This window comes from Heterocephalus glaber, unplaced genomic scaffold (genome assembly GCF_053883595.1).
Source record: "Heterocephalus glaber isolate CG9 unplaced genomic scaffold, H.glaber_assembly_v1.0 deba00001600, whole genome shotgun sequence".
Lineage (NCBI taxonomy): Eukaryota > Metazoa > Chordata > Mammalia > Rodentia > Bathyergidae > Heterocephalus > Heterocephalus glaber.
The window spans coordinates 20,340,431-20,366,102 of record NW_028258372.1 but is presented as its reverse complement, the minus strand read 5'-3'; the positions used below and the strand labels follow the sequence as shown (position 1 = coordinate 20,366,102).

The 25,672-nt window shown below is 37.2% G+C and overlaps 1 protein-coding gene across 2 annotated transcripts in view; it reads right to left on the bottom strand.

Moving 5' to 3' along the window:
- The window catches only part of Dhx9 (DExH-box helicase 9), a 51,904-nt gene that overhangs the window by 10,782 nt on the left and 15,450 nt on the right, over positions 1-25,672 (bottom strand). For both annotated transcript variants that reach the window (XM_004862822.3, XM_004862823.3), the window contains 12 exons: positions 25,462-25,551; positions 25,193-25,354; positions 24,984-25,061; positions 24,047-24,238; positions 13,748-13,889; positions 13,261-13,343; positions 7,906-8,062; positions 7,191-7,291; positions 5,265-5,478; positions 5,014-5,108; positions 4,400-4,473; positions 2,305-2,457 (listed from right to left, as the gene is read on the bottom strand). In XM_004862822.3, the coding sequence (XP_004862879.1) occupies positions 2,305-2,457; positions 4,400-4,473; positions 5,014-5,108; positions 5,265-5,478; positions 7,191-7,291; positions 7,906-8,062; positions 13,261-13,343; positions 13,748-13,889; positions 24,047-24,238; positions 24,984-25,061; positions 25,193-25,354; positions 25,462-25,551 (1,541 nt within the window). The remainder of the gene's footprint in view (positions 1-2,304; positions 2,458-4,399; positions 4,474-5,013; positions 5,109-5,264; positions 5,479-7,190; positions 7,292-7,905; positions 8,063-13,260; positions 13,344-13,747; positions 13,890-24,046; positions 24,239-24,983; positions 25,062-25,192; positions 25,355-25,461; positions 25,552-25,672) is intronic.

Sequence of the window (25,672 nt, the reverse complement as noted above, 5' to 3'; positions counted from 1 at the left end):
TTAAGATTCCCTTTCAGCCAGGCATGATGGTGCATGCCTGCAATCCCAGCACTCCAGAGGCTGAGGCATAAGGACCATGGCAAGTTAGAGGTAAGCCTGGGCTACAAAGTGAGTTCAAGGCCAGCATGAATTACAAAGCAACACCATGACTCAAAACAAACAAGATTTCATTTCACCACAGAAAGAATGGTCACCATCAAGATATGAATCCTTCTTCCTTGTTGGTGGGAATGTAAACTGATACAACCACAATGGAAATCAGTATGGAGATTCTGCAAAAAGCTAAAAACAGAAATTCCATTTGACCCAATCCTCTCTGTAGGTATCTTTCCCCTAAAGAGTTAAAAAACATCATACCACGCTGATATATGTATACTTTACATTTGTAATTCAGGCTTATTCCTAGTAAACTAATCGTAATGAAAATTCATAGAAACCATCTACAGGTGATTCTAACACTGCTGCCAAGATTTAGGACAGCTTAAATTAGGTTTATATCGGGGCTGGGGACTTAGCTCAGTGGTTCCACCACCTACCTTGCAAGTGTGCAAGGTCCCGACTTTGATCCCCAGTACCAAAAAATTAAACAACAAAAAAAAATTGGTTTATATCAATGTACAAGATGCAGCTGGATGTAGGGGCATATGCCTGTAATTTTGGCACTCTAGGAGCCTGAGGCAGGAGGATTCTAAGTTTGAGCCCAGTCCAAGCAACTCAGCCCACTATCCTATCCAAAAAACGGGGATGCAGGTGGAATGGAGTAGGGCTGGGTATTTAGCTCAATGCAAAGGCCCTGTATTTGGGCCGGGGATTTAGCTCAGCGGTTTCACTGCCTGCTGCGCAAGCACAAGGACCCAAGTTTGATCCCCGGTACCAAAAAAAAAAAAACAAAACACAAAAACAAAGGCCCTGTATTCAATCCCCAGTACTCCCCCTTAAAAAGCACATACACAGGATGTCAGTTCGTCTCAGAGGTAAGATAGCATACAAGTAAATTCATAACTTCAGAGATAAGAATATTTTAAACCATTCTCAAAATACTTAAAGTTATCGTATCACAGGGATACATGCATATTCATGTTTACAGAAGCACAACTTATAATAGCTAAATCTTGGAAGCAGCCTATACATCAACCAACAGACAAATGAATAAAGAAAGTGTAGCATTTATAGTCATTTGTAGGAAAATGAATGTACCTTAAGACAATGTTAAGTGAAACAAATGGGACAGACAAGCTTAAATATTGCATGGCTTCTCTTAAAGAGAAAATAAAAGATAAGAAACAGGGACATACAACTTTTGCAAATGGGAAAAGAACCATGAGATGGAGGGAAGGGAAGAGGATGTAAAAAGGATTAAGATGTGTTATGTACATCAATTCACGATTAATGCAGTCATGATTGCAAACATGTACTAATAAAAATATTTTAAGGGCTAGAGATTTAGCTCAGTGGTACCACACCTGCCTTGCAAGCGCAAGGTCTGGAGTTTGATCCCCAGTACTGGCGGGGGGGGGGGGTTTAAAAAGAGAACTTTTAACTAACATGTATATCCAGAACACCTACCTAAAAACATCCCCACAAAAAGGATGTTTGGTATAAATGGGAACTGACAAAGAATTAAGATCTGGCTCTGATACAGTCTAGTGAAGACAGCTAAACTACCTAAGCTACAAATTTCCTTATCCAAATGATGGCATGTATTCCTCAAGAACATGAAGAGCATTGTGAAGCTGGTGAAGTGATAACACTGAAAAAAGATATAAATACAAGTTACTTTTATTTTAAATTTTATTTTTTTAGAAAGTTAACCACCTATAAGTATCTCTAATTCCTAAGAAAGCTATGTGAAGACAAAATGTTCAAATGCCCTTCTTTTATTAAAAAAAGAATTTAAAAATTTTTATTAAAATCTCATTGTGGAAGCTGTTCTTATCAAAATCTCCTTAAGCTTTTAGCACTTATGCAGTAAATCTGTTAAGTTCATATATGCACAGGGGATATATAAAGGTTTTAAAAATTTTATTTAAAAAAGTCCTTGGGCTGGGGAGTTAGTTCAGTGGCATAGTGCTCGGCTAGCAAGTGCGAGGTCCTGAGTTAAATCCCTGGTACCGGGGGTGGGGGTGGGGAGCAGCCCTGCTGGGCGTGGTGACACACAATTGTTATCTCAGCAATCTAGATAACTAAGATAGAAGGATCACAAGTTTAAGCCTAATATGTCTCCAAATAAAAAAGGCCAGGGATTTAGCTAGGTTTGAAGGGCTTGGTTTCAATCTGTAGTACCAGGAGGTGGGTGTCTCTTACCTCTCAAAACGAGCTCGGCTACACAGGTGAAAGCAGAATCCAGGCCTTACACGACCAGCTCGGCCTTTCCGCTGCTCGAGGTTTGTTTTGGATGCCCAGACTGTAGCATAGTTGGTCATGTTGTTGTGGGCAGTAAAAAGTTTCACTTTCTGCCTACATAGGAAAAGAGTGGGTAATTCAGTAATGCACATAACTACTTGTGAAAGGCCCAAATAAGAACTGCAATATGATTATACTCTTCTAGCTATCAATCTACTGAAACACAACATAACATACATGCACCACTTACTAGCTGGATCTCTGCCTCATCGGAAAATGGGTATAATGCTTCTGTCTACACACAAGGTTACTTATAAACAATAACTGACATAATGAACTTCAACCATTTAAGTGGGATCTGACATACAAAGGACAATTACTCAAGCCATTTCCACTCCAATGTTCAAAGTGCCATTTACAATTTTTATGATCTAAATGTTATGTAGCACATCTCATGGCCTAGTTCATCAAGTGGTTTGCATGGCCTGCTGGAACCCCCAAGTAACATTAGATTCCTTTGAAATTATTTATGTAGGTAGCTGCTACTAAGTGACTGGGACTGGCACAGAATGCTATTATTCATTCTTCTTCTTTTTTTTAAAAATTTTTTGAGACAGGGTATTGTTTTGTAGTTCAGGCTGTTCCTGAACTATGTAATCCAGGCTGGCCTCAAATTTGCAGTGATCCTCCTCCCTCAGCCTCTTGAGCACTGGGATTACAGCCATATGCAGCCTTCACTATTCTTTTTTTTTTTTTTGGTACCAGGGATCGAACTCAAGTCCTTGCGCTTATGAGGCAGGGCAGCATAACGACTGAGCCAAATCCCCGGGCCTCCTTCACTATTCCTTAAAATGGGCCCTGGCAAGTTATTTTTAAATGCCATGATTGAGGTACTATGAATAGAAGACATGAATCACAATTTACTTAGACATATCCAAGTTTCAACACTGTTGTTCCCTCTTGCATCAGTTATCAGTGTATTTATTTTTTCTATATACAATGCCTGCCCAGGGTATTTCCTAGGCTCATCTACTACTACATATGAAGTCCTTCAATTCTTTTTTTTTTCCTGGTTCTGGGGCTCGATCTTGGGTCCTTGCACTCGCAAGGCAGGTGGCAGAACCACTGAGCTAAACCCCCGACCCCTGAAGTCCTTTAATTCTTAAAACATTTTTTTAAAAGGTAGAATATCTGTCATGTGCTAAATATTGGTCATCTTTGCACTCCAAAGACCACACTATTAGTATAGCAGTGGTCAAGGAAAATAATCATAAGAAATAAGCAAAACACCAGCTGATCTGACTGTAATGGGAAGCAGCCAGAAGTTACAATGTTAAGCAATGTCATATTCTATTATAACTGATTAGTCATGAACACAAAGAATTACTGTTTCATCAATTACCTTCATGATAAAAAAAAAAAAAATACAGTGAATTTAAAGCAATTACAGTGAAAGACACACAGCCACTACTCTCCCTCACTTTGAATACACCTATCCCAATCTTGCTGCTTTCTGAAGTGGTTCTACAAGTCCTGTTTCATTATTATCTTTAGTTGTGCTATTACGGTTACCTTGATGTCTTAATTAATCAATTTACTTTTCACGGTCATTTTGACTTTGGAAGAGTCACAAGTTGGATGGTGCCAGCTCTGGTAAGTAAGGTGAATGAGGACACAACGTAACATTTTTAAGTGCCTGCTTTTCTGCTGAATGGCACTTGGGAGGCATTCACTGTATTTTTTGATCATGTTTGTAAAGAAGTTCATGAAAAGAGGATTTCTAGAACTGCTTCAGAAAGTGACAAGAATGATGGGACATGTGTTCAAAGGCACATCAGGAGAATTAACTGCAATGTGTCTTTTACTGTAATAACTTTATAAAATTTTAAACATCCACTGTATTTTTTTTATCAATTTGTGTACATACAGAGAGGCACAGTAGTTTTGAAGGTACAAAAACACAGGAGTTTAAAAATAAGGTGTTTTAATCCTGTTAACTCATGAAGGTTCCAGTTGGTAACACTAAAACAGGCAAAAAGATTTTCTGAGAACTTACTTGCAGGAGTCAATAACATAAACAACATCATTTATGGTAATGCTGGTTTCAGCAATATTTGTGGACAAAATAACCTGCAAAAAAAATGATAAAATAATTACACTTCAGAAGATATTCTACTTATGTACCTAAGAAGACAGATTTGCTCACATAAAAATGGCAGGCGTATAGTACTGTTAAAAAAAAAAATCAAGGGCTGGGGATTTAGCTCAGTGGCACTGTATCTGCCTTGCAAACATAAAGTCCTCAGTTCAATCCTCGGTACCAGAAAAAAAAAAAAAAATCATTTGCCTACTAACTAGATCATGAAAAACTTAGCAAGCTTAAGCAGAGAAGACTACCTGTTTTTATTTATTTATTTAGCGAGCCAGGTAGTGCTATATAGTCCAGGCTATCCTTGAACTCACTATGTAGACCAGGTTGGCTTCAATCTCAGTGATCCTCCTGCCCGAGTCTCCTGAGCGCTGGGATTTCAGGTGTTCATAACCACGCCCAGCTGAAAAGCTTACCTTGTTCCCCCCCTCAATTTGGATGGTTTACAAATTTTGGGGGTGGCATATTGAAAGCCTGTAATATCTGCTTACTATCTATGTCACTTCTAATACCATGCTTACCTTGGTTACTCCAACTGGTACTGGATCAAACACTTTGCGCTGTTCCTCTCGAGGAATCTGAGAATGTAGAGGTAGAATCTGATACCTATGGCTTCCTACAACAATACAGAAAGGTTAAGGTCTAAACATAGGAGGCTGGTTTAAAACTACTCTTCACGACACGTTTATTAAAAAACACACAACACTGAATTTTCTGTTTTCACATATGGGCATTTTCACTCTCAAATAGGTGACAATTCAACAACTCATACCAAAATGTGGATTCATTTCCAAATGCTTCTGCATAGTACAAATCAAGTTCCAGCCAGGCAAAAAAACCAACACAGCTCCAGGAACATTAAGAGTTTCAATGTACTTAAGCAGAGCTTCAATGAGTTCAAAAGGAGTTTCCTTTTCATTCAACTGAGACATGCTCATCTTTGTTTCTGGACCATATTCATCACCACAGATCAAGTTGCAATTTGCCTGAAATAAAAAAGGTGGCATATTTTGAATTGTCTCTATTATTACAGCTTATAAGTGTTCTATGTTTATGTTCAAATGACAAAAACTGTTAGGCATACAGAAAAAAATTTAACTTCCACAAATAGAAAACCTACATCAATGTACTGTATTTTCTGATCTGTGCCAGTTCACTTCTCCTTAGGCAACCTGATGATTACCCACTCCTGCATTGGTCACCATATCTGTGCTGACCTTAAGTGTGGGCACTTGATCTGCATGGTGCAATGCAGCCCAAAAGGCACTCAAGTCATCCTCCCACCTCAGCCTCCAGAGTAGCTGAGACTATGGGTATGTTCCATCACACCTGGCTTATTCTGAACTTTCCCCCTAGTATTTCCATAGGGCACCATAAAATTAAAGAACTTCAAAAATTTGACTCTTCGGGGAGGGGATTGAGCTCAGTGGTGCGGCCAGGTGCCTCAGAAGTGCAAGGTCCCAAGTTCGATCCCCGGTACTAAAAAACAATTTTTTTTTTTATTCTGAAAGGCTTCTTCTACTAAGGAATTTCTTTCCTATTATTACTCTAAACTAATACCTAGTTTTTCAGGTATTTTCCTTGTTAATAAACTCTCCTGTAGCTTAGCAATCTTTGATCACTTCATCTATTTCTAAAATATGTGTTCTGTATCTTTTCCAAATATCCTATTTTAAAACCAGAGAAAAATCAAGACCTCAATAATGAGAAACAAAAAAAAAAAAAAAAAGAGAAAGAAACAAAGTTGGGGCAAAATTGGTCTTTTTTTTTTCCTGCTAAATTTTGTAATTTGCCATACATATACATAAAGGAGACTGACTCTCAGGATACTTTCTACCGAACCCTGCATTGTTGGCTGTTGCATAGTATTCATTCTCATCAAACTTCCAGGGAGATGAATTTTTATACTTTCATTTATCAAACTCTCAAATATATACAAAACAAATGTCCTTCCTTTCCTATTTCTCTGTAGAAAATCCCTGTTGGTCCCTGTTTAATGCTCTCTCCCCTCGGTAATATACTGCGCCACAGTCTCTTTAACCTACGAATATACCTGCTGCTTATAAACTTGGTGGTGCAAATGGATGGCCAAGGGATCTTGTTAAAATAGATTCTGATTCAATACATCTAGGATGGCACCCAAATTTTTCCTGTGTACAGGTTTCCCGGGTGCTCTGGTACACAGACAACAGAGTAACAAAAGCTTATAGAAGGGCCGGGGATTTAGCTCAGTGGTTCTGGCACCTGACTCGCAAGCACAAGGTCCTGAGTTCAATCCCCAGTACCCAAAAAAAAAAAAAGAAAAAAAAAAAAGCTTACAGGGCCAGGGATTTAGTTCAGTGGTACCACACCGGCCTCATAAGTGCAAAGTCCTGAGTTTGATCCCTGGTACCCCCCACCAAAAAAAAACCTTGCAAGATGGAACTGTCTCTAGGTGTGATGTTCAAAAATCTTACAATCTGTATGCCAAAGACAATTTTAACTTGTGGTAGAAAAATACTTATCACTGAATCTAGAATTATTTGAAGTGAATATATCAATCCATAGACAGACAATATAGTTTTTAAAAACTGTTCTGTGACCCTGGTACCCGCCCCCAAAAAAGTGGTGAGACTCATTCCATGATTTCACTAAAATCACTGTCTTTTCTCCATTAACAGCTTGCCCACAATTGAAATTCTTCATGAAATCCACTTACATCATCATCCTCACCACTGTCATCTTCCTTGTCCTTCTTTTTCTTGTCCTTTGGTGGAGGAACAAATTGGGTCATCTGAATGCAGTCTTCCAAAAAATACTCTGCCAGAGACAATCCAGTGAAGTTAAGTACATACTAAGAACTCTGAGAATGGAGCAGTCATAAATTCATTTGCTAATTCTTATCTCAAAATTCCTTACTATCCTTCAACTTGATTCTTCACAACTGTTAAGACATTTTTTTCTAATCAAACTCTATTGTGTTTCACTTCCTTAGACCTTGAAGGAGAGTGAGGTATATGTTGTATGTATTCCCACAAAGTCAGCTGTGGTCTCCTCTCTGCACAACATTAAGCCAAAACTTTTATGAAATGTCCATCACATACATAATGTACATTAACTGCATATACAGCTTCTAAAATACTGAATGAAACCTGTTCATACTCATTTCACTGAATTTACTGAAATCACTGGCAAGAAAACTCCCCAAGAATGCTGTGGTGCATCTGATACTCTAATTTGACCTTTTATTTTATTTTTTTTTTGGTACCGGGGATCGAACTCGGGACCTTGTGCTTGAGAGGCAGGCACTGAGGTAAATCCCGGCCCGGCCTTATATTTTAAATCTCCTTAACTATTACTACAATCTCTTAGAAAATCCAAATCTTATATATATGAACATTTACACCACCCTTCCCTACTTCCACAAAATTTACCTTGAACTGGGAAAGTTCTCCCATAAACTTCAATGATGGGGCAACTGAAGAAATATTCACAAAACATGCTGGTGTCAATAGTAGCAGACATAAGAACAACACGAACTTCGGGATAAGCCAAAACCACATCACGCAAGACAACCAAAAGAAAGTCAGTCTATTAAAATATAAAAACAAATGAAAAGAAATTGCATAAAATATGTGGCATGAGATCCACCTAAATGATTTTTCATATTATAAAGCCAAAAGACATCATTGAAATTAAGTATCTTATAAAGCTGTCGGCAGAAGTGCAAGCAAAAAAGGTTATTGTGAAATATAGTGACCTAATTTTGTTTTATTTTATTTTTTTGGTACTGGGGATCAAACTCGGGTCCTTGAGCTTGCGCAGCAGGCTGCAAAACCACTGAGCTAAATCCCTGGCCCTACAGTGACCTAATTTTAAAGAAAAGATGCAGCCTAAAAACTGAGAGTGCTGGGTATGAGCTCATTCCTATAATCCCAGCACTTGTGAGGCTGGAGGAGGAGGATTGCTGCAAGTTCAAGGCTAACATAGGTGAGTTCAAAGGTAGCCTAAACTTCATAGTGAGACCCTGTCTCAAAAAACCAAAAACCTTGGGTCAGGAATTTAGCTCGGTGGCACCATGCCTGCCTGGCAAGCACAAGATACTGAGGTTCAAGTACCGGCACCAAAAAAAAAAGTAAAAAACGAAAAACCTGGAGATAGAAGTGAGTGCTATTTGGATAGGAGAAGAGAAGGACAAAGAATACTAAGGGCAGCAACGAATCGATCTCCAATTTTTCAGTGAACTTTAAATTGACTAGGAACAAAAAATTATAGTCACCTGTGAGATTAATTTTTTAAATGCTGAAATCTTATTTAGTTCAAACAAAATGGTCAAGAAACTTTGCTTAAAGTATAAATTAGTTATCATTAACACAACATGAAAGTTCCTGAAAAACTTTTATCTGGCTGTGTGGACCTCTCCCTTGTGCCACCTCTAAATACCACCATCCTCAATCTTACATTTAAATTATTCCTTTCTGTACGTGAACACATAAAAAAACAAACTAACTTTTTTTTTTTTTGGTACCAGGGATCGAACTCTGGTCCTTGTGCTTTTGAGGCAGGTGGTGGAACCACTGAACTAAATCACTGGCCCAAAAACACACTTTTTTCTTTTCTGTTTAACTTTTGAGACGTGATCTCGACGTGTTGCCCAAGTTGGTATTGCAATCCTCATGCTCAGCCTCCTGAGTAGCTGGGATTACAGGTGCATGCCAGTGCACCTAGCTTATAAAATATACCCCTTTTTTGGAGACAGGGTCTCACTACGTAGGTTCAAGCTGTTTTCACACTCATGGCAATTCTACTGCCTCAGCCTCCTGAGGGCTAGGATTACAGGTGAGTGCCAAGACACCCAGCTTAATATACTTTTACATTTTCTTTGGTGCCAGGAGGAATGAACCCAGGGTCTTCGTACTGAGCTACATCTCCAGCCCTTTTTATTTTTAGGTAGGGTTATCACAGTAAGTTACTAAATTGCCTAGATTATACTCAAACTTGGGGTCCTCCTCCCTCAGCCACCTGGACTGCTAGGATTACAGGTGTATGCCACCATGTATGGCGAATATTATTCTTCACTTCAGGGAATGCAAATTTTACGCTACCTTTTAGAATTTCCTTTTTCAATTACTATAGCATTTTTAAGTCATCAACATGTTATTCTGTCACTTTTATTTTTTCTTGGTACTGGGGATCGAACTCAGGACCTTGCAATTGCTGGGCAGGTACTGTGCTGTTGAGCTACATACCCCGCCTATTCTATCATTTTTTGTTTCAAAAAAATTCATGTTTAAAATCCCAGTCTGTGAACAAATGAATTAATTCATTTACTCTTGCAGGCATCCAGGTTGTTCCCAGGGTTTTGCTAATGCTACTATGAACGTTCCCTTAGAACTGCTGGGTGATAGCATATGATTTGTGTTAAAGTGAAACTGTTTTCCTAACTGGCTCAAGTATTCACATATCCTCACAAGCACTACTAAGAGATCTTCCTGATCCACAGTCTCCAAACACTTGCAATTATCATTTAAAGTATTTTAAAACAAATTGATAAACCAGCACTTTACCGGGGTTTTGAACTATACTTTCCTTATTTCTCAATGAGACTGAGCAACACTACATGCTTATTAGCCATTAGCCAAATGTTTTCTATAAAACATCTGTTATCTTTTGTTCAACTTTCTGAATCATTTGAACATCTTACTAACTTTTAGGAATTGTTTGTATTTCTATATCAATACAATGGAATCATCTGGCTTGAAGGAATAAATGATTGTGGTTTTAATATAAGCTAGACTAGACTCATACACCATTCAAAAGCATAAAATTAGTTTAGTACAGTAGCTATTGGCCGTATGTACTTTCAGAGCACATGAAATGTGGCTGATTCAAGTTTAGATATGCTCTAAGTGTAAAATATACACCAGATTTTGAAAAATTCATGTGGAAAAAATAAGAGAACACATCAATCTATTTTAAAAATTGACTATATATAAAGATTGCCTGTAATCCCAGAACTCAGGAGGCTGAGGCAGGAGGCTTGCTCTAAGCTCGAGATTTGCAGGTGCCTGGACCACCTAGCAGGGTCAAGGCCAGCCTGAACTATGCAGTGAGACCCTGACCCAAAACCAAACAAACAAATAAACAAACAACCCAGTTTTTAAATTGTGTTGTCATTTAAGCTCTCAATCTATGTGGACTTGATTTTTCTATCTAGTTATGAGGCAGGGATCCAGTATCAACTACTTCCATATGGATGACCTTTAGTTTTCTCTGCTCTCATTATTTCATTCAACTGTTAAGCCATGTACCTGAATTACTGTAACTTCTAAATAAGTCCTGCTACCTATAAGGCAAGAGCCTGCATTCTGTTTTTAAGAAGAATTGGTTATTTTTTGCCTCAAATCATCCCCAAAAGTATTTTCAACCATTTTATCAAGTTCTATGAAAAGTTCTGGTGGGATCTTAATTAGACTTGCCTTGAAAGAAACTGAATTTGAGAATTCATGTATCTATGCTATTCTAGATCTATTTATTACCTATTTTTCTAGCTTTACATTCCTTTTGTTGGATTTATTTTTAAATGTTTTATATTCTGACTATTGCACAACAGCACCTTTTAAATTACTTTTTAGCTATTTGTTCAGAATGCAACTGATGTTTGTGTATTAATATTTTATCCCATACTGTTAAATTCTATTACCTATAATAAATGGTCTGTAAGTTGTTAGATTTTTCATATAAAAAAAAGAAATGTAAAGCCAGGCGTGGTGGCACACGCCTGTAATCTCAGCACTCGGGAGGCTGAGGCAGGGGGATTGCAGAGAGTTCGAAGCCAGCCTGGGCTACATAATGAGTTCAGGGCCAGCCTGAACTACAAAGGGAGACCCTACCTCAAAAAAAGTAGTGGGCTGGGGATTTTAGCTCAGTGGTGCCCCCACTGCCTCCCACACAAGGTTCCGAGTTCCATCCCCAGTGCAAAAGGAAAAAAAAAAAAAAGAAAAGAAAAAGAAATGTAGGGACATAGGGCTGGGCCAGGGATTTAGCTCAGCAGCATTGCACCTGCCTCAAAAGCGCAAGGTCCTGAATTCAATCCCAGATACAAAAAAAAAAAAAAAAAGTAGGTAAGATTCATCTAAAAGAGACCATAAACATTTTCTACCTAGGCATGGTGGCACATTCCTGTAATCTCAGCACTGGGGAAGCTGAGACAAGAGGACTGCCATAAGTTCGAGGCCAGCCTGGGCTACATAGTGAATTCAAGGCCAGCCTGGACTACAGAGAGCAAGACTCGGTTTCAAAAAGCCAAAATGGAACAAAATAAATAAATATTTTTTTCCCCTGCAAAGGCATTTTTTTCATTTTTCACTTAGGATGTTAAATTAACATAGACAATCTGCAAAAGCAACTTTATTTTTAGAACAGTAATGATGATTCATTGATATTATTACAATACTTAAGATAATTTAAACCCCAACACCACTTATATGTTAATATGCAAGTAAAGAAAATTCTGAAACAGAGGGGGTGATGTCAAGTTAATGGAGGGTGCATGGGGGAGTGATTTTTGATCTCTAACACTGAGGAAAAAAAAGGGCTGAAGGTGTAGCTTTGTAGTGGAGCATTTGACTAGGTCTGGTGAGGCCCTGAGTTCAATCCTAGCAATGCAATAAGTTTCAAAAAGATTCTCATTGACAAAAACAGCAGAAATTTAGTTTTACTGAGCAGATATGTGATTTTATTCATCAAGCACTCAAACCAATTATGAGCTTTAGCTAAAAAATAATGGTCAAAGTTTAATGATTAAAAAAAGTTTTATGATTAATAATGGTTATAAAGGTATTTTCCAAAGAGAATCAAATCCAAAGAGTATTTTATGTAATACCAGCTTCAATGAAGAAAATATGCAGAGATCTTTCAAACAAACTATACTTGGTTTGAACACGTAAATAAATGGTGGCATAAAAACAAGCTACAGGTTTATGATATCAAACTTCATACAACTATAAAGTTGACTTTATACAGGTTTGCCAAGGACCAAAAGGCAAGAATAGAAAATAAATTCCCGTTTTTTCCCAATTGTGGCAAGGTTATCATTGATATCTGAAAAAATTAGAGCTATAAGCATCAAAAAGATATGAGTAGGGCTGAGGATTTAGCTCAGTGACACCACGCCTACCCTGCAAGTGCAAGGTCCTGAGTTTGATCCCTGGAACCAGGAAAAAAAAATGGCATGGTTAATCATGTTAAAATAAAAATTTACTTCCAATTGAAAGAAAAACTTAAAATTCCACCCGCTGGCTGAGTGTGGTAGCCCACACGTGTAATCCGGGCACTTGTGAGGCAGAGGCAGGAGGACTGTCATGAATTGGGAGCCCAGCCCGGGCTACCATGAGCTCAAGATCACCCTGAACTATACGTGAGATCCTGTCTCGAAAACAGAATACAAAACCAAATTCCACTAGCTATTCAAGTCATGTATCATTAGTTATGCTGACTTACTTACACCATAAACTATACTTTACACCAAGAGTTTTTTGTGGTACCAGGGGTCGAACTCAGGACCTTGCGCTTTTGAGGGAGGCAGCAGAACCAATGAGCTAAATCCCCAGCCCCTACACTAAGAGTTTTTTAGATCGCATTTGTGTATGTCCCAAAGAAAAAACAAAGGCTGAGTTAAACACCTTAGTGACAGAAGCTTATAGGTTTAGCAGATAATGGTATGAATAGGGAGAAGAAAATGTACTATGATTTCTCTTTAGAGAAAGCATAACTCACAAGTTACTTACATTAATGTCTCTTTCGTGTATCTCATCTACAATAACATGACTGATTCCTCGAATGCCTGCTTCTAATTTTCTTAGCAGCACACCTTAAAAAGAAAATGAGAAAAACAAAAATGAGAGCAACTGGAGATGTATTTTATGTTAATTAGACATAGTACGGAGGTACAGAATCAAAGAAGCTATTTTTGAGAAAACTATACTTCAATAACCCTCAACATTTTAGGATTTCACTTACACATTTGAAATTATTAAAAAGGCAATAGTGTAGTCTAAATACATTTCTTATTCACTGACTTCATGGTTTCATTTTCTCTAAGTTAAAACAAACAACAGGTACATCATTATTCTCTATGAAGAAAACTGACCAAAGGTCTATTTCAGTGAGAATTCTAAGATTTGCTCATTACTTTCAGGCATCCTATCTAGTTAGTAAATTTTCTTTATAAATAGACAATATAAATCCCAAATGAGATCAAAATACTTCACTGACCTACAGTACAAAACATGATACTGGCATGAGGGCGGGGAAGTATAGACTCAAATCGAACACTATAGCCACAGCTTTTTCCAGGCTCTTCTCCTCTTTCGTATGCAACTCGCTCTGCCACAGAAACTGCACTGATCCTCCTGGGCTGAAACAAAATTTTTTTTTTTACAAATTACAACATTAGTTACACTTGTTTATTAGGGTTATTTCAGTAAGTCTGTCTGTTATTAACAACAATTAACAGCAATATTTGTTAAAAGTCCAAAATTTATTTAAAAAAGAAAAAGAAAAAAGAAAATCCAAACTACTTAACTCTATAGTAGACATTAAAAAAAAACAAATTTTTTTTTTTTGTACAAAACTATGGCATTCAAGTAATTTTCCAGTCAGGTAGAAGGCACAGCACACAAAACCCGGTTCTCCTGACTGCTACACTGAAGACACACTTTTAGGAAATTATTTGAGACATTATGGAAAGCAGGAAGAAAGTGGATAACCTTCTTTGACATAACTGCCATGACTCTCTCTCTAACTCACTCATCAAACATTTACCGTACATTTGGGTAATAGAAACCAAAGGGAATGTTACAGATTAATGTTTTAAGTGTCAAACCTTGTATTTTATGTAACTGTTCTAAAGTGTTCCATACATCCTTTACTTGGTGGACAATATTGTTAAAATGTTTAAGCAATAGCTACAGAAGTACTTACAAATTTAAAAGACTGGAAGATTATAAATTCAGTCAAAACTCTTCAGAGTTTATTTGGTTAAGAACCTGTGTAATGTTTATAACATAACTTAGGAAAGCAGAGGAAGACAGAATTGATAAAAAGTAAAAAATTGGGGAAGAGCCTCCCCTGCCGCCATTCCACGCTCCTAAGGCAGAGAAGATGAGCCACACGGGTGCCAGAAGCACCCTCCCCCCACCTGCAGAAATGAGAAGACACGTAAACAAGCCTCAAAAACAGACTTCCAGATCACCTACAGCATCCCCAAAGGGAAACGAGACGGAACAATCTGATACTAAACCACCTGGACTCCCTGAACTGGAAACAAAAGAGGATCTGGAAAAAATGAAATCAGAAATAATTTCTGATAACAGCAAAGATTAAATCTAGAGGACAAAGATAAAAAAATAGAGGATCTGAGGAACATGATGGAATCCCAACATAGGAAACAAATGGAATCCATAAAACAGATGCAAACAGATTTCCAGGAGAGTAAAAACTCCATCGAGGCCTGCGGATTTAGCTCAGTGGCTCCTGCACCTGGCTAGCAAGCGCAAGGTCCCAAGTTCAATCCCTGGTACCAAAAATAAACAAATAAAGGTTATTAAAAAACAAAAACCTCCATCGAAAGTCTGCACAGCAGAATGAACCAATGTGAGGACAGAATTTCAGATATATTAAGATTGCAATTAGTGACCAGGAAAAGAAAAGTTGCTTTAAAATTGTAAGGGACCATGAGAAATCAATCCAGCAGCTGCTAGACAATGCAAAGAAGAACATAAGACTAACTGGAGTCAATGAAGAAACAGGACAGAGTGCAGATGACATAAAAAAGCTGTTCAAGCAGGAGAAAAGAACTTGACATACAGGTAAGTGAGGCATATAGGATTCCAACTAGCCTTGATCAAAAAAAATCTACACATGGGCCAGGGATTGAGCTCAGTGGTTCCGGCGCCTACCTCGCAAGCCCAAGGTCCCGAGTTCGATCCCTAGTACCAAAAAACTAAAAACAAAAGCAAAAACAACCTCTACACATAGGCATATAATAGTTGGGATTTCAGAAACCCAACAGAAGAACAAAGTTCTACAAGCAGTGAGAGAAAAGAAACTAATCACATAAAAAGGAGAGCCCATCAGAATCAGCGCAGACTTCTCAATGCAAACCCTCAAGGGAAGAGCTTGGGGTGATGTATTTCAAGCCCTAAAGGAAAACACCCTCCAACCCAGACTGATGTACCCTGCAAAACTATCTTCCAAAATTGATGGAGAAATAAGATACTTTCATGATAAAGAGCACGTTAGGAACTTCATGAATACCAAACCAGCACTCCAAAAAATTTTACACAATATCCTAGGAAAAGACAAGGAGGATCATAACCCCAGGAAGCCCAGCAGAATGAATGTGTTGGGCATGACAAATTAAACACAACAGGGAGAATCCAACAAAAAGTCATGACAAGACTTTTAAAACTTTTAACTTCATCTCCCTAATGAGCGTATAATTCAATCTTATTGTACTGATTAGTATTTTTCTGATTCTAGTGTTGCACACCTTTCCTTGTGCTGTACTGGCTATTTATCATCTTCTTGTGTCTTTTTAATTGGGTTGTGTATTAATGAGCTGTAAGAGTTCTTTGTATATTCTGGTCACAGGTTATATGCATTGTAAATATGGTCTATTTAAGGACTACTTTCCATTTTAACGATGTCACTTTAAGTTCTAAATTTTGATGGAATCTCATTTATCCATTTTTTTCTTTTATACATCATGTTTTTTGCATCCTAGGAAGCTCTTGCCTACCCTAAATTCATAAACATTTTCCTTTATAATTTCTTAAAGTTTTATAGTTTTAGTCTTTCATATTTAGGTTCATAGATCCTTTCAAGTTATTTTTACATATGGAAATAAAGGGTTGAAGTTAATTTTTTATATATGGATACCAGGTGTTCTAGTGCCATTTGCTGAAAACATTATCTTTTCCTCAGCTCTTGAATTCAGTTTATATTCTATAAAATGTTAATGTTAAATAATCTTTCAAAATTCAGTGGACCTTATATGTGTAGTTCTATTTCTAGACTGTTTTATTCCAATGATCTATATGTCTTTCCTTACACCAACACTGCCTTGATTACTGTAGCTTTAGAAGTCTTAAAATTGGGTGCTAAACGTCTTCCAACACTTTTTTTTTTTTTAACTTTTCTAGGTCCTTTGTACTCCTACGTAACTTTTAAATCTCAATATCCAATTCTTCATTTATAGCAAGCATACATAGACCTGAATTTTTATATATACCTTGTGTTTTCTAATCCTGCTAAATTCAAATTCAAGTTCTAGGGGCTCCTAGAGATTTCTTAGTATTTTCTCTGTAGATGATCATTTCATCTACATATAAAGCTTTTGCTCCTACCTTGCCAATCCTAATTGTGTCACTTTATTGCCAGACTATTTTGGTTTAGGCCTATGTTTCAAAGTTTAATGGACAGATGAAGAGTAAGCATAACTGCCCTTGTTCCCCACCTTAAGGAGAAAGCACTGTTATCTTCTCCATTCATATAAGGCGTTTTTGCTGAAAGTATGGAGTACATGTCTTTAATCTGTTGAGAAGGTTCTGTTCTACTTCTGGTCTCCTGATAGCTTTTACCATGAACAGCTGTGGAATTAGTCCGATACTTTTTCTGCAACTAGTGACAGGATCATATGGCTTTTTCCTTTCTTCTGTTAAAATGATGACTTTTTGGGGGTGGATCTTCCAATGCTGAACCAACACTGCCATCCCTATAATAAAACCACTTTCTACATCCTGCCAGATCTGACCTCTAATTGTTTTGTTAAACAAATTTCTATCTATGCTCATACTTTTTTCTTCTATTATCTTTATCCAGTTTTAGGATTAGCACAATGTTGATTTCCTAAAATGTGGGGAGAAGTGTTCCTTTTTTTTTTCTACTTTAAATATTTGATATAATTTATCAGTTAAAATGAATATGAGCCTGTGTTGTCATATAGGTAGGTTTTCAAGCTAGGGATATACTTTCTTTAATAAGTGCTATTCAAATTTTATATTTCCTCCAGAGTTAAGTTTCATTAATGTGTCTTCCAACGTTACTTCTTAGAAGTTGTCAAATTTATTTCAAAACAGATTTTTGTAATATGCTTTCTATATCCTTTTAAATTCTGTAAAATCTGTGGTAATGTCTCCTAGATCTTGATATTATAATTTTAAAAATGTATAATCGATATTGTGTAATAGGATGTAAAGGTCTCAAGGAGCAGAGGAAGTGGGAGGGGTAGGGGAAAGGAAAGGGAAAAGAAAAAATATGAGAAAAGGAAAAATATTGAAACACAGTCTTTGCAAATAGGGAAGGGTGGAGGGGGTGAAGGGAGGGCAGGGGAAGGGGAAAAAAATAAGAACCAAGATACTCATGTAATGGTACAAGATCCCAATGATGAATGTAACTGTATTTTATACCTAAAATGTACCAATAAACTTATTGGGGGGGGGAGTAAAAAATCGAATTTCAATAGTCATTATTTCTTGACCTAATACAAAACATTTCCATACACAAGAGGGTCCCTTAGAGTATATAGGGTATGGGGCTGGTAATACTCCTAATTTAGAAATACCCAATTCATATTTATCCTACCCAGGAAGCAAGAGATGAAAAGAAACCTTGTTGAACACACTGTATAATTTTTCTGAGTTTGTAATATTGTCTGTGCTAACCCACCTTGACTTAACTATGCCAGCTTTTTATTGCACTCATACCTAAGCACCTTACTCAGAAATGTTTATGAATTTTTCTAAGACATGACACCATTTTCTTGAATTTCTTCCTAATTCCAGCTTTTAAATAGGCAAATTTTATAGAAATTATACACAAATTCTGAAGGTTCAACTCCTGTAAGCTAGATTGGCTGTGTAAATATTAATACATATTGCCAGGCCATGGTAGCACATGGTTGTGATCCCAGCACTTAGGATGCTGATGTAGGCTACAAAACTGAAGGCCAGCCTGAACTGGAAAGCAAGACCCTGTCTCAAAAAACTAAACAAACAAATAACCATACACTTTACATGTGCACTAGTATCAAATTCATCAACTCAGGAACAGAATCAGTACTCCACACCGACATGACCATGAATAATAAAGGAGCTCTGTACACCACAAGTTCTGCCACCTGTGTGAAGTCAGCAGATGTGGAAAGGACGTACCTTTAAAGGAACAAAATACAATCAACAAAGTAATCTGGGCTCTTTCAGAAGTCATTTGCATTCCATAAGCTACAAGTAAATGCTCAACACTACCATCATCCCTTTTCTGATTGTTTTTTCTCTAGTTTTTAGGATTTCTACTGAAAGCTGGCTTTCAGAACTTCAAATAATTTCACTTTTAAGATGTTCATGTGCTTGGGCCCGGGATTTAGCTCAGTGGTTTTGCCACCTACTGCGCAAGCACAAGGACCTAAGTTTGATCCCTGGTACCAAAAAAAAAAAAAAAAAAAAGATGTTCATGTGCTACTAGAACAAAGTCATTATTTTATCACCTTGGAAATACTTCCAAATCTGCTATCTTTGTAGTTTCCAAACACCCTCCAAAAAAAGGTATGAGCAGAAGGTAGCCAGCAGCTATTATCATTTTTCAAAAAAAAACTCAAATGTGAGCCAACAGCTATTATCGTTTTTCAAAAAGAAACTCAAAAGTACCACCAAAGAGCGGGCAGTGTGAACGGGAAAGCTATATGTACCCCTCACCATAACCTCCTCGTGGTAGTTCTACTCCATGCGGAACCTGATCTTTGCTATTTTTTTAAAATATCCTAATTGGGAATGAATGTCTAATAAAAGATTAATTCACGTGTTAAATAGAATGCTAAAAAAAAAAAATCATTATTATTTCATGACTAAATTATTACGCTCAGCTGGGAATTTAGCTCAGTGGTTTTGCTGTGCAAGCCACAAGGACCCGAGTTCGATATCCAGTACCAAAAAAAAAAATTAAATTATTAAGCTCAGTAGCAAATTTTTCTATTATTTCTTTGTTGTTCCTTGGGTCCATTTATAGACTTAACTAATTTTATTATTTAAAAAGAGCAATAAGGTGGTTAGATCTGTTTTTACCAATTGGGTGGCACAAGCCACCCAATTGCGCAGTCATGCATGTATCAATAAGAGTTCAACTTGGCCAGAACTTGTTAAAGACTAAATAAATGTACACATTAAATACCCAAACTGATTCCTTCTACATAACTGGACTTTGATTTTTCTTTTTGGACTGGGAATTTAGTTCAGTGGTTCTGCTGCCTGCCTTGCAAGCGCAAGGATCAGAGTTCAATCCTTGGTACCAAAAAAAAAGTTTTCCCAAGGTACATATTTATAGCCAATAATCAGAAGGCAAAGGTAAACCTAGGGCTTCCAATGATACAGTCAGTGGGTAGAAATGAACTAAATTAGACGAAATAACTGGTGTATATATGGTTTTTAAAAATACCATTAATTTGGTCATATCATTGTTTCAAGTTTTTTTCTGAGGAAAACTTTCTATATCCCAAGAGGTTGAAGAGATGTCCCAAACTGTTCTTTTACAGTATTCTACAATCTACTTTTTACCCAGAACTATGTATTTTCTTGTATGTCAAACCTCCATCTGAAGAGGAATCTCCACATTCTGAAAGGTCCTAAAACTTTACTTTTGCATTTCTCATTTGGATTAAATGTCCATTATGGAACCAGGCTGCAATAAAATACTTTTTAAGATTTCTGCTTGACACTTTAAAAAATAGAGATGGCCTCCATTATCTTTATTTTCACTAAGGTCTAAGTTTATTTTATGAGGGAAGAAAAGCTATATTGAGAAATCATAGAACCCTAAGTATAGATTTCTAAAGTAATCAAAGCATTAATTTAACATGCTTGATTTATATCCTAACAATTACAATTCATCTAAAAAAAAACTATTTTTTTTTTTTTTGGATGTAACATTACGAGTATTAAGTGTCTTAGGTGTGGACAGCCCAAAGGCACAGATGAATTCAGTGAGTTTGGGTGAAAACTTACACCAAGGGGAAAGGGGCTTCTTGATGAGACATTAACTTGTAATATTTGCATCTAATAAAGATGATTAACTTTTTATACTAGTAAATTAGAGCAGGCATCCCAGCACTTACGAGGCTCAGGCAGGAGGATCACTGCAAGTTCAAGGCCAGCCTTGGCTACATACCAGGACCCTGTCTCAAAGAACCAGTCATCAACCCAAAATCAGAATACATTGTTTTGCTAAACAGTATGTTTCCATGCTACTAGAAATCCTTTAGCAGGAGTCAGAGAAGCACCTACTAAAACATTCCATCTGGAGTAAAAAGATGGAATCAATGTCTTAAGTGTCTTTCAAGTCCACAATTCTATCATCTAAGAAATAAAACAAAAACACTCAGGGCCAGGCGTGGTAGCATATGCCTGTAATCCCAGCATTAGGGGGGCTGAAGCTTAAGTGAAGGATCACTGGAGTTTAAGGCCAGCCTGAACTACATACACAGTGAGGCTTTATTCCGCCCCCCCCCCCAAATTACTTAGTGGGTAAATAAAAGCTATTTTTTTTTCTTTGGGGGAATTAAAAACGACTGAACCCAGTCTTCACACTGAGCTGTATACTCAGGTCTTTTTGTATTTTAAGATAAGATCTTGCTAAGTTGCTCAGTTTGCAATCCTCCTGCCTCAGTGTCCCAGAATGCTGAGATTACAAACAAGCATGTGCCACCACGTCTGGCAAATAAAATCTTTTTTTTTGTACCTGGGATTGAACTCAGGACCTTGTGCTTGCAAGGCAGGCAGCGGCACCAAGAACTAAACCCTCGGCCCATAAAAGGTATTTTTATACTCAAATGTAACATGTTTGGCCCAACACCTACTCTGAAGCTCACTGTTGTACAATGTTAAAAATATATCCAGGTACCTATGTATTTTACAAATAAAACCACCAAAAATGTCCAAATTATTTGTGAAGGTACATTAACTAGTTAACAAATCACACAAAATTAAGGCCGGGCATGGTGGTGCACACTTTTAATCCCAGCACTCATGAGGCCAAAGCAAGAAGATTGCCGAAAGTTTGAGGCCAGCCTGGGCTACACAGTGAGTTTAAGGTTAGCCTGACAAAGAGAGATCCTGTTTCAAAAAAAAGAAAAAGAAAAAAACCAACCAACCCCACAATATTGAAAACTGTAACACAAAAGCTGATTCTGTCTGGGTTGAACAGGTTAGGCCCAGAAAAAGCGCTTCTCACTTGAGCAGGGATTCTTTTTTATCATCCTGTCATATGCAAACAATTTGTGAATGAGAACACTTGTCTTTAGCTCATTTATTAAACTGCATTTTCTCCCTATATACCTGAAATGGTTTGGTTTAAAAATGGAGAGACGCCGGACATGGTGGCGCATGGCCTGTAATTCCAGCACTTGGGGAGGCTAAGACAGGAGGATCACTTTGAGTTCCAGACCAGCCTCAGGTACACAGTTCTTTTCTTTTTGTCCCCTCCACCCCTCGGTACCAGGGATTTAACTCAGGACACCTTGTACTTGTGAGGCAGGCACGGCTCCAGTGAGCTAAATCCCCAGCCCCTATCTACACAGTGAGTTCATCAAGACCAGCCTGAACTACATAGTGAGACACTGTCTTTTAAAAAAAAAAAAAAAAAGGGAGAGCGCAGCACAAAGGAAAAACAGAAAGAACTCAAGCAGGGCGTGTATGGCACACGCCTGTAATGACAGCAATAGGGAGGTTGAGGCTGGAGACTGCTTGAAGTGCGACGGTTGCCTGGGTTACACAGTGAGTTCAAGGAAAGCCTGGCTACATGAGTGAGACCCTGTTTCAAAAAAAGAACAGAATCGGGCTAGGGATTTAGCTCAGTGGTTCCGCTGCCTGCCTTGCAAGCACAAGGATCTGAGTTTGATCCCCAGTAACAAAAAAAAGAACAGAACTCAAGTCTACAGTTTATGAAGTTGTGCCCTCTTAAAAAGGTACTCCCTCCAGAAAGATTGGGTAAGGATTAAAAACAAGAAACGTCTTGTTGGATCAGTGTTTGGGGTTGGACTTCCACTTTAAGGCAGAAAGATTCACAGCCAGTTTGGGGTACAGGAAGGGAAATCAAAGAGTACTATGACATTAAAAAAAGAAAGTGAAGGATTAGGTTAAGTATCCCTTAAAAGAAATGCTTGGAATAGGGATTAGGGATATAATTTAATGGTAGAGAACTTGCCTAGCATGTGCAGAGCCTATAGGTTCAATGCCCAATACTGCAAACAAAAAACCAACCCCAGCACTGCAAAAAAAAAAAAAAAAAAACACAAAAATCCTTGGGGTATATTGAATTTTAGAATATTTGCATATACTTAATGTGAAATCTAGGAATTCATTTACTTTCCTTATATACCTGAAATACAAAACCTCAAGGTAATTTTATACAGTATTTTTAGAGTTCCTGTATTATTACTGAAATCTGTGATAAGGCAGGGTATGGAATTTTCCATTGTGTTGGTGTGTCTGTGCTTAAGGAGTTGCAAATTTTGGAGCAGTTCAAACTTTTAAAAAAGTTTTTGAATTAAAGATGTATTTTCTCAAGCCTAAAATGTCATCATAAAGATATTAATACTCATTCCCTTCAGTAATTTTTCAGGCCAAAAAAATCTAACTCTCATAAAACAATCCTTAAAAAATATACTTCTAATTCAGAAATATGCTTTGTACATTAACACAAAATGCACATTTTTTGATATTTCAAAGTTCATGACCCTCCTCAAATACTGATTATGCTCTCCTACTTAAGAATTCTTATGTCACGGGCCAGGGATTTAGCTCAGTGACACCGTGCCTGCCTGGCAAGTGCATGGTCCTGAGATTGATCCCTGGTACCAAAAAAAAATTTCTATGTCGAAGTCTGAACCTATCTGAGGCGATATGTGACTTTTGATAATGTCATCTTTCTAAGTACCAGAAGTACAAATTAAGAGTCAAAAAGAGAAATAGCTTAAGCCAAGAATGCTTGAAAATGCTACTGTTTTTCCCTAAGCACTGGGACAAACTTGCCAGCACTCCTACAGTAAGAATCCTTAAGGCCTCTTACATCTGAATACTAGTCCTATCACTTTCTGAGTTAACATGTATTTTCTTCGGGGTTTAATTTATTGAAAGATAATTACTAAATAAAATATTACTCACACCTTTGGTCATTATGAACTTCACATGTATTAAAAAAAAAAAATCTGTTTAGAACAAAACCTGGAATCAGTAAAGTTAATCATTACCTGTTTTGCTGGCTTATTTATGCTTGCTCAGACTAGTTTTTTACTCAATACTAATGTGTTAAGATAGAGAATGCCATTATTTTGATGTGAAATGCAGAAGAAAGAATTCTCTCATTCTTGAATTTCATTCTAACTCCAAAGACTCTCTTTAGGTCATCGTCCAGTTTAGCTTAGGAGTGTGTGATATTGGAAGAAAAGGATTTATGCAATAGCCTGGCCTGTAGGCACTGCCATCTCTCCAACTCTGTCCATATACCTCATAACTTGCTACTTACCTGAGTTACTACAATATTACACTCAGCCGCTCGATCATTCTGGATAAAGTCATCCAGGATAAACTGTGGAACCTGTGTGGTTTTACCACATCCAGTAGCCCCTCGGATAATGACGACTGAATTTTGACTAATTGCTTCCAGGATTTCATTTTCAAATTTCTTCACAGGCAGTGACTCTCTCTCCTGCAAGACCTGTATTAGGAAAGTTGTGTATGCATCAAATTTCTACTAATAGTTACATTAGAAGCAAGTGTTTGAATTCTTTAGGAAATTTATCTATAAAAACTTTCCATAGGGTTGGGGATTTAGCTTAGTGGTTCCAGTACCTGGTTCGCAAGCTCAAGGTCCCGAGATCGATCCCTGGCACCAAAACAAACAAACAAAAACTTTCCATTGGGTTATACTCAAAGCATTTCCCATAAAATAATTTTTTTTTTGGTACTGGAGATCGAACTCGAGACCTTGCACTTGCGAGGCAGGGGGCCACACCACTGAGCTAAATCCCTAGCCCTAAAAGAATATTTTTAATATCTCTAACTGAACTGCTTAACTACATTTTTAAAGAATATTATCTGATAGAACTACATTTTCAAACATCCTTATTTTCCTAGTTTTGTTAGTATTCTGTATGTTCCCCTTTTTAACATTTGTTATACAATATTAACATAAATACATAAAACTGATGTTTTATCTAATATATATCAAGAAATTACTAACCCAAGTCTATTTATATTAAATTACATTAAGAAGTGAAATTTCTTCTCAAGACCTCAACTCATAGCAGATGTCCTCAGAGTTAACTAAAATTGCCAATTTGGTGAATATTTTTGATCTACCCTACCATAAAGGTCAAAATATTCACTATTTATCCTTACGCATACATTTCTAGAATGTTGTGAATCCCTGAGAACCATATATCTAAATACTTCAGACTTACTGCTTGCAAATCTTGATCATGTTCTAGCTGGTACATTAACTCATTTTTAAGATCCATGCTTATTTGTTCTGGAGTAGCCTGTAAAATGAGAAGGCAAACTCAATCAAAATCCATTTCTTGCCTAGGCATACTAATGAAATACGTTTTGATGTGAAACAGGATGTTCATCTCAAAAATACTACTGTTCATCTCAAAAATACTGTACTCACATAAGCCAGGGGCCCTTCATCAATGTTACAACTAGTCCAAGGATTCCAGTTGGATTGTGGAGGTGACCAAGGAACCACGCCTATTTGGTTTTGTCGTTGAGATGGTTCAAAGTGGGCCAGTTTTCCAGTGTTGAATATAACTGGCATAGAAGGATCAACAGGCTATTTAAAAACATACAAAGCAAAAACAAGAAAAGAAAAAATAGTATGAGTTGCTTATTTAATCAGAGAAGTTCCATTTTAGGTAAAGTAAAAAGCTGTATACTTACTGGAGGTATGATTTCAAGATTTAGCTCTTGAATCACATTTATCAACTGATGCTCTAAATCTGGAGAGATATTAACTCTGTAAGGCTCCACCTACAGAGAAAGAATAATGAAAATCATGTAAAACACACGAGTACAAATTTACTATTGTGGGGCTAACTGCATACACTTGACACTAAGACTATAATAAAGTATCTCTAAATCAGCAGAGTCA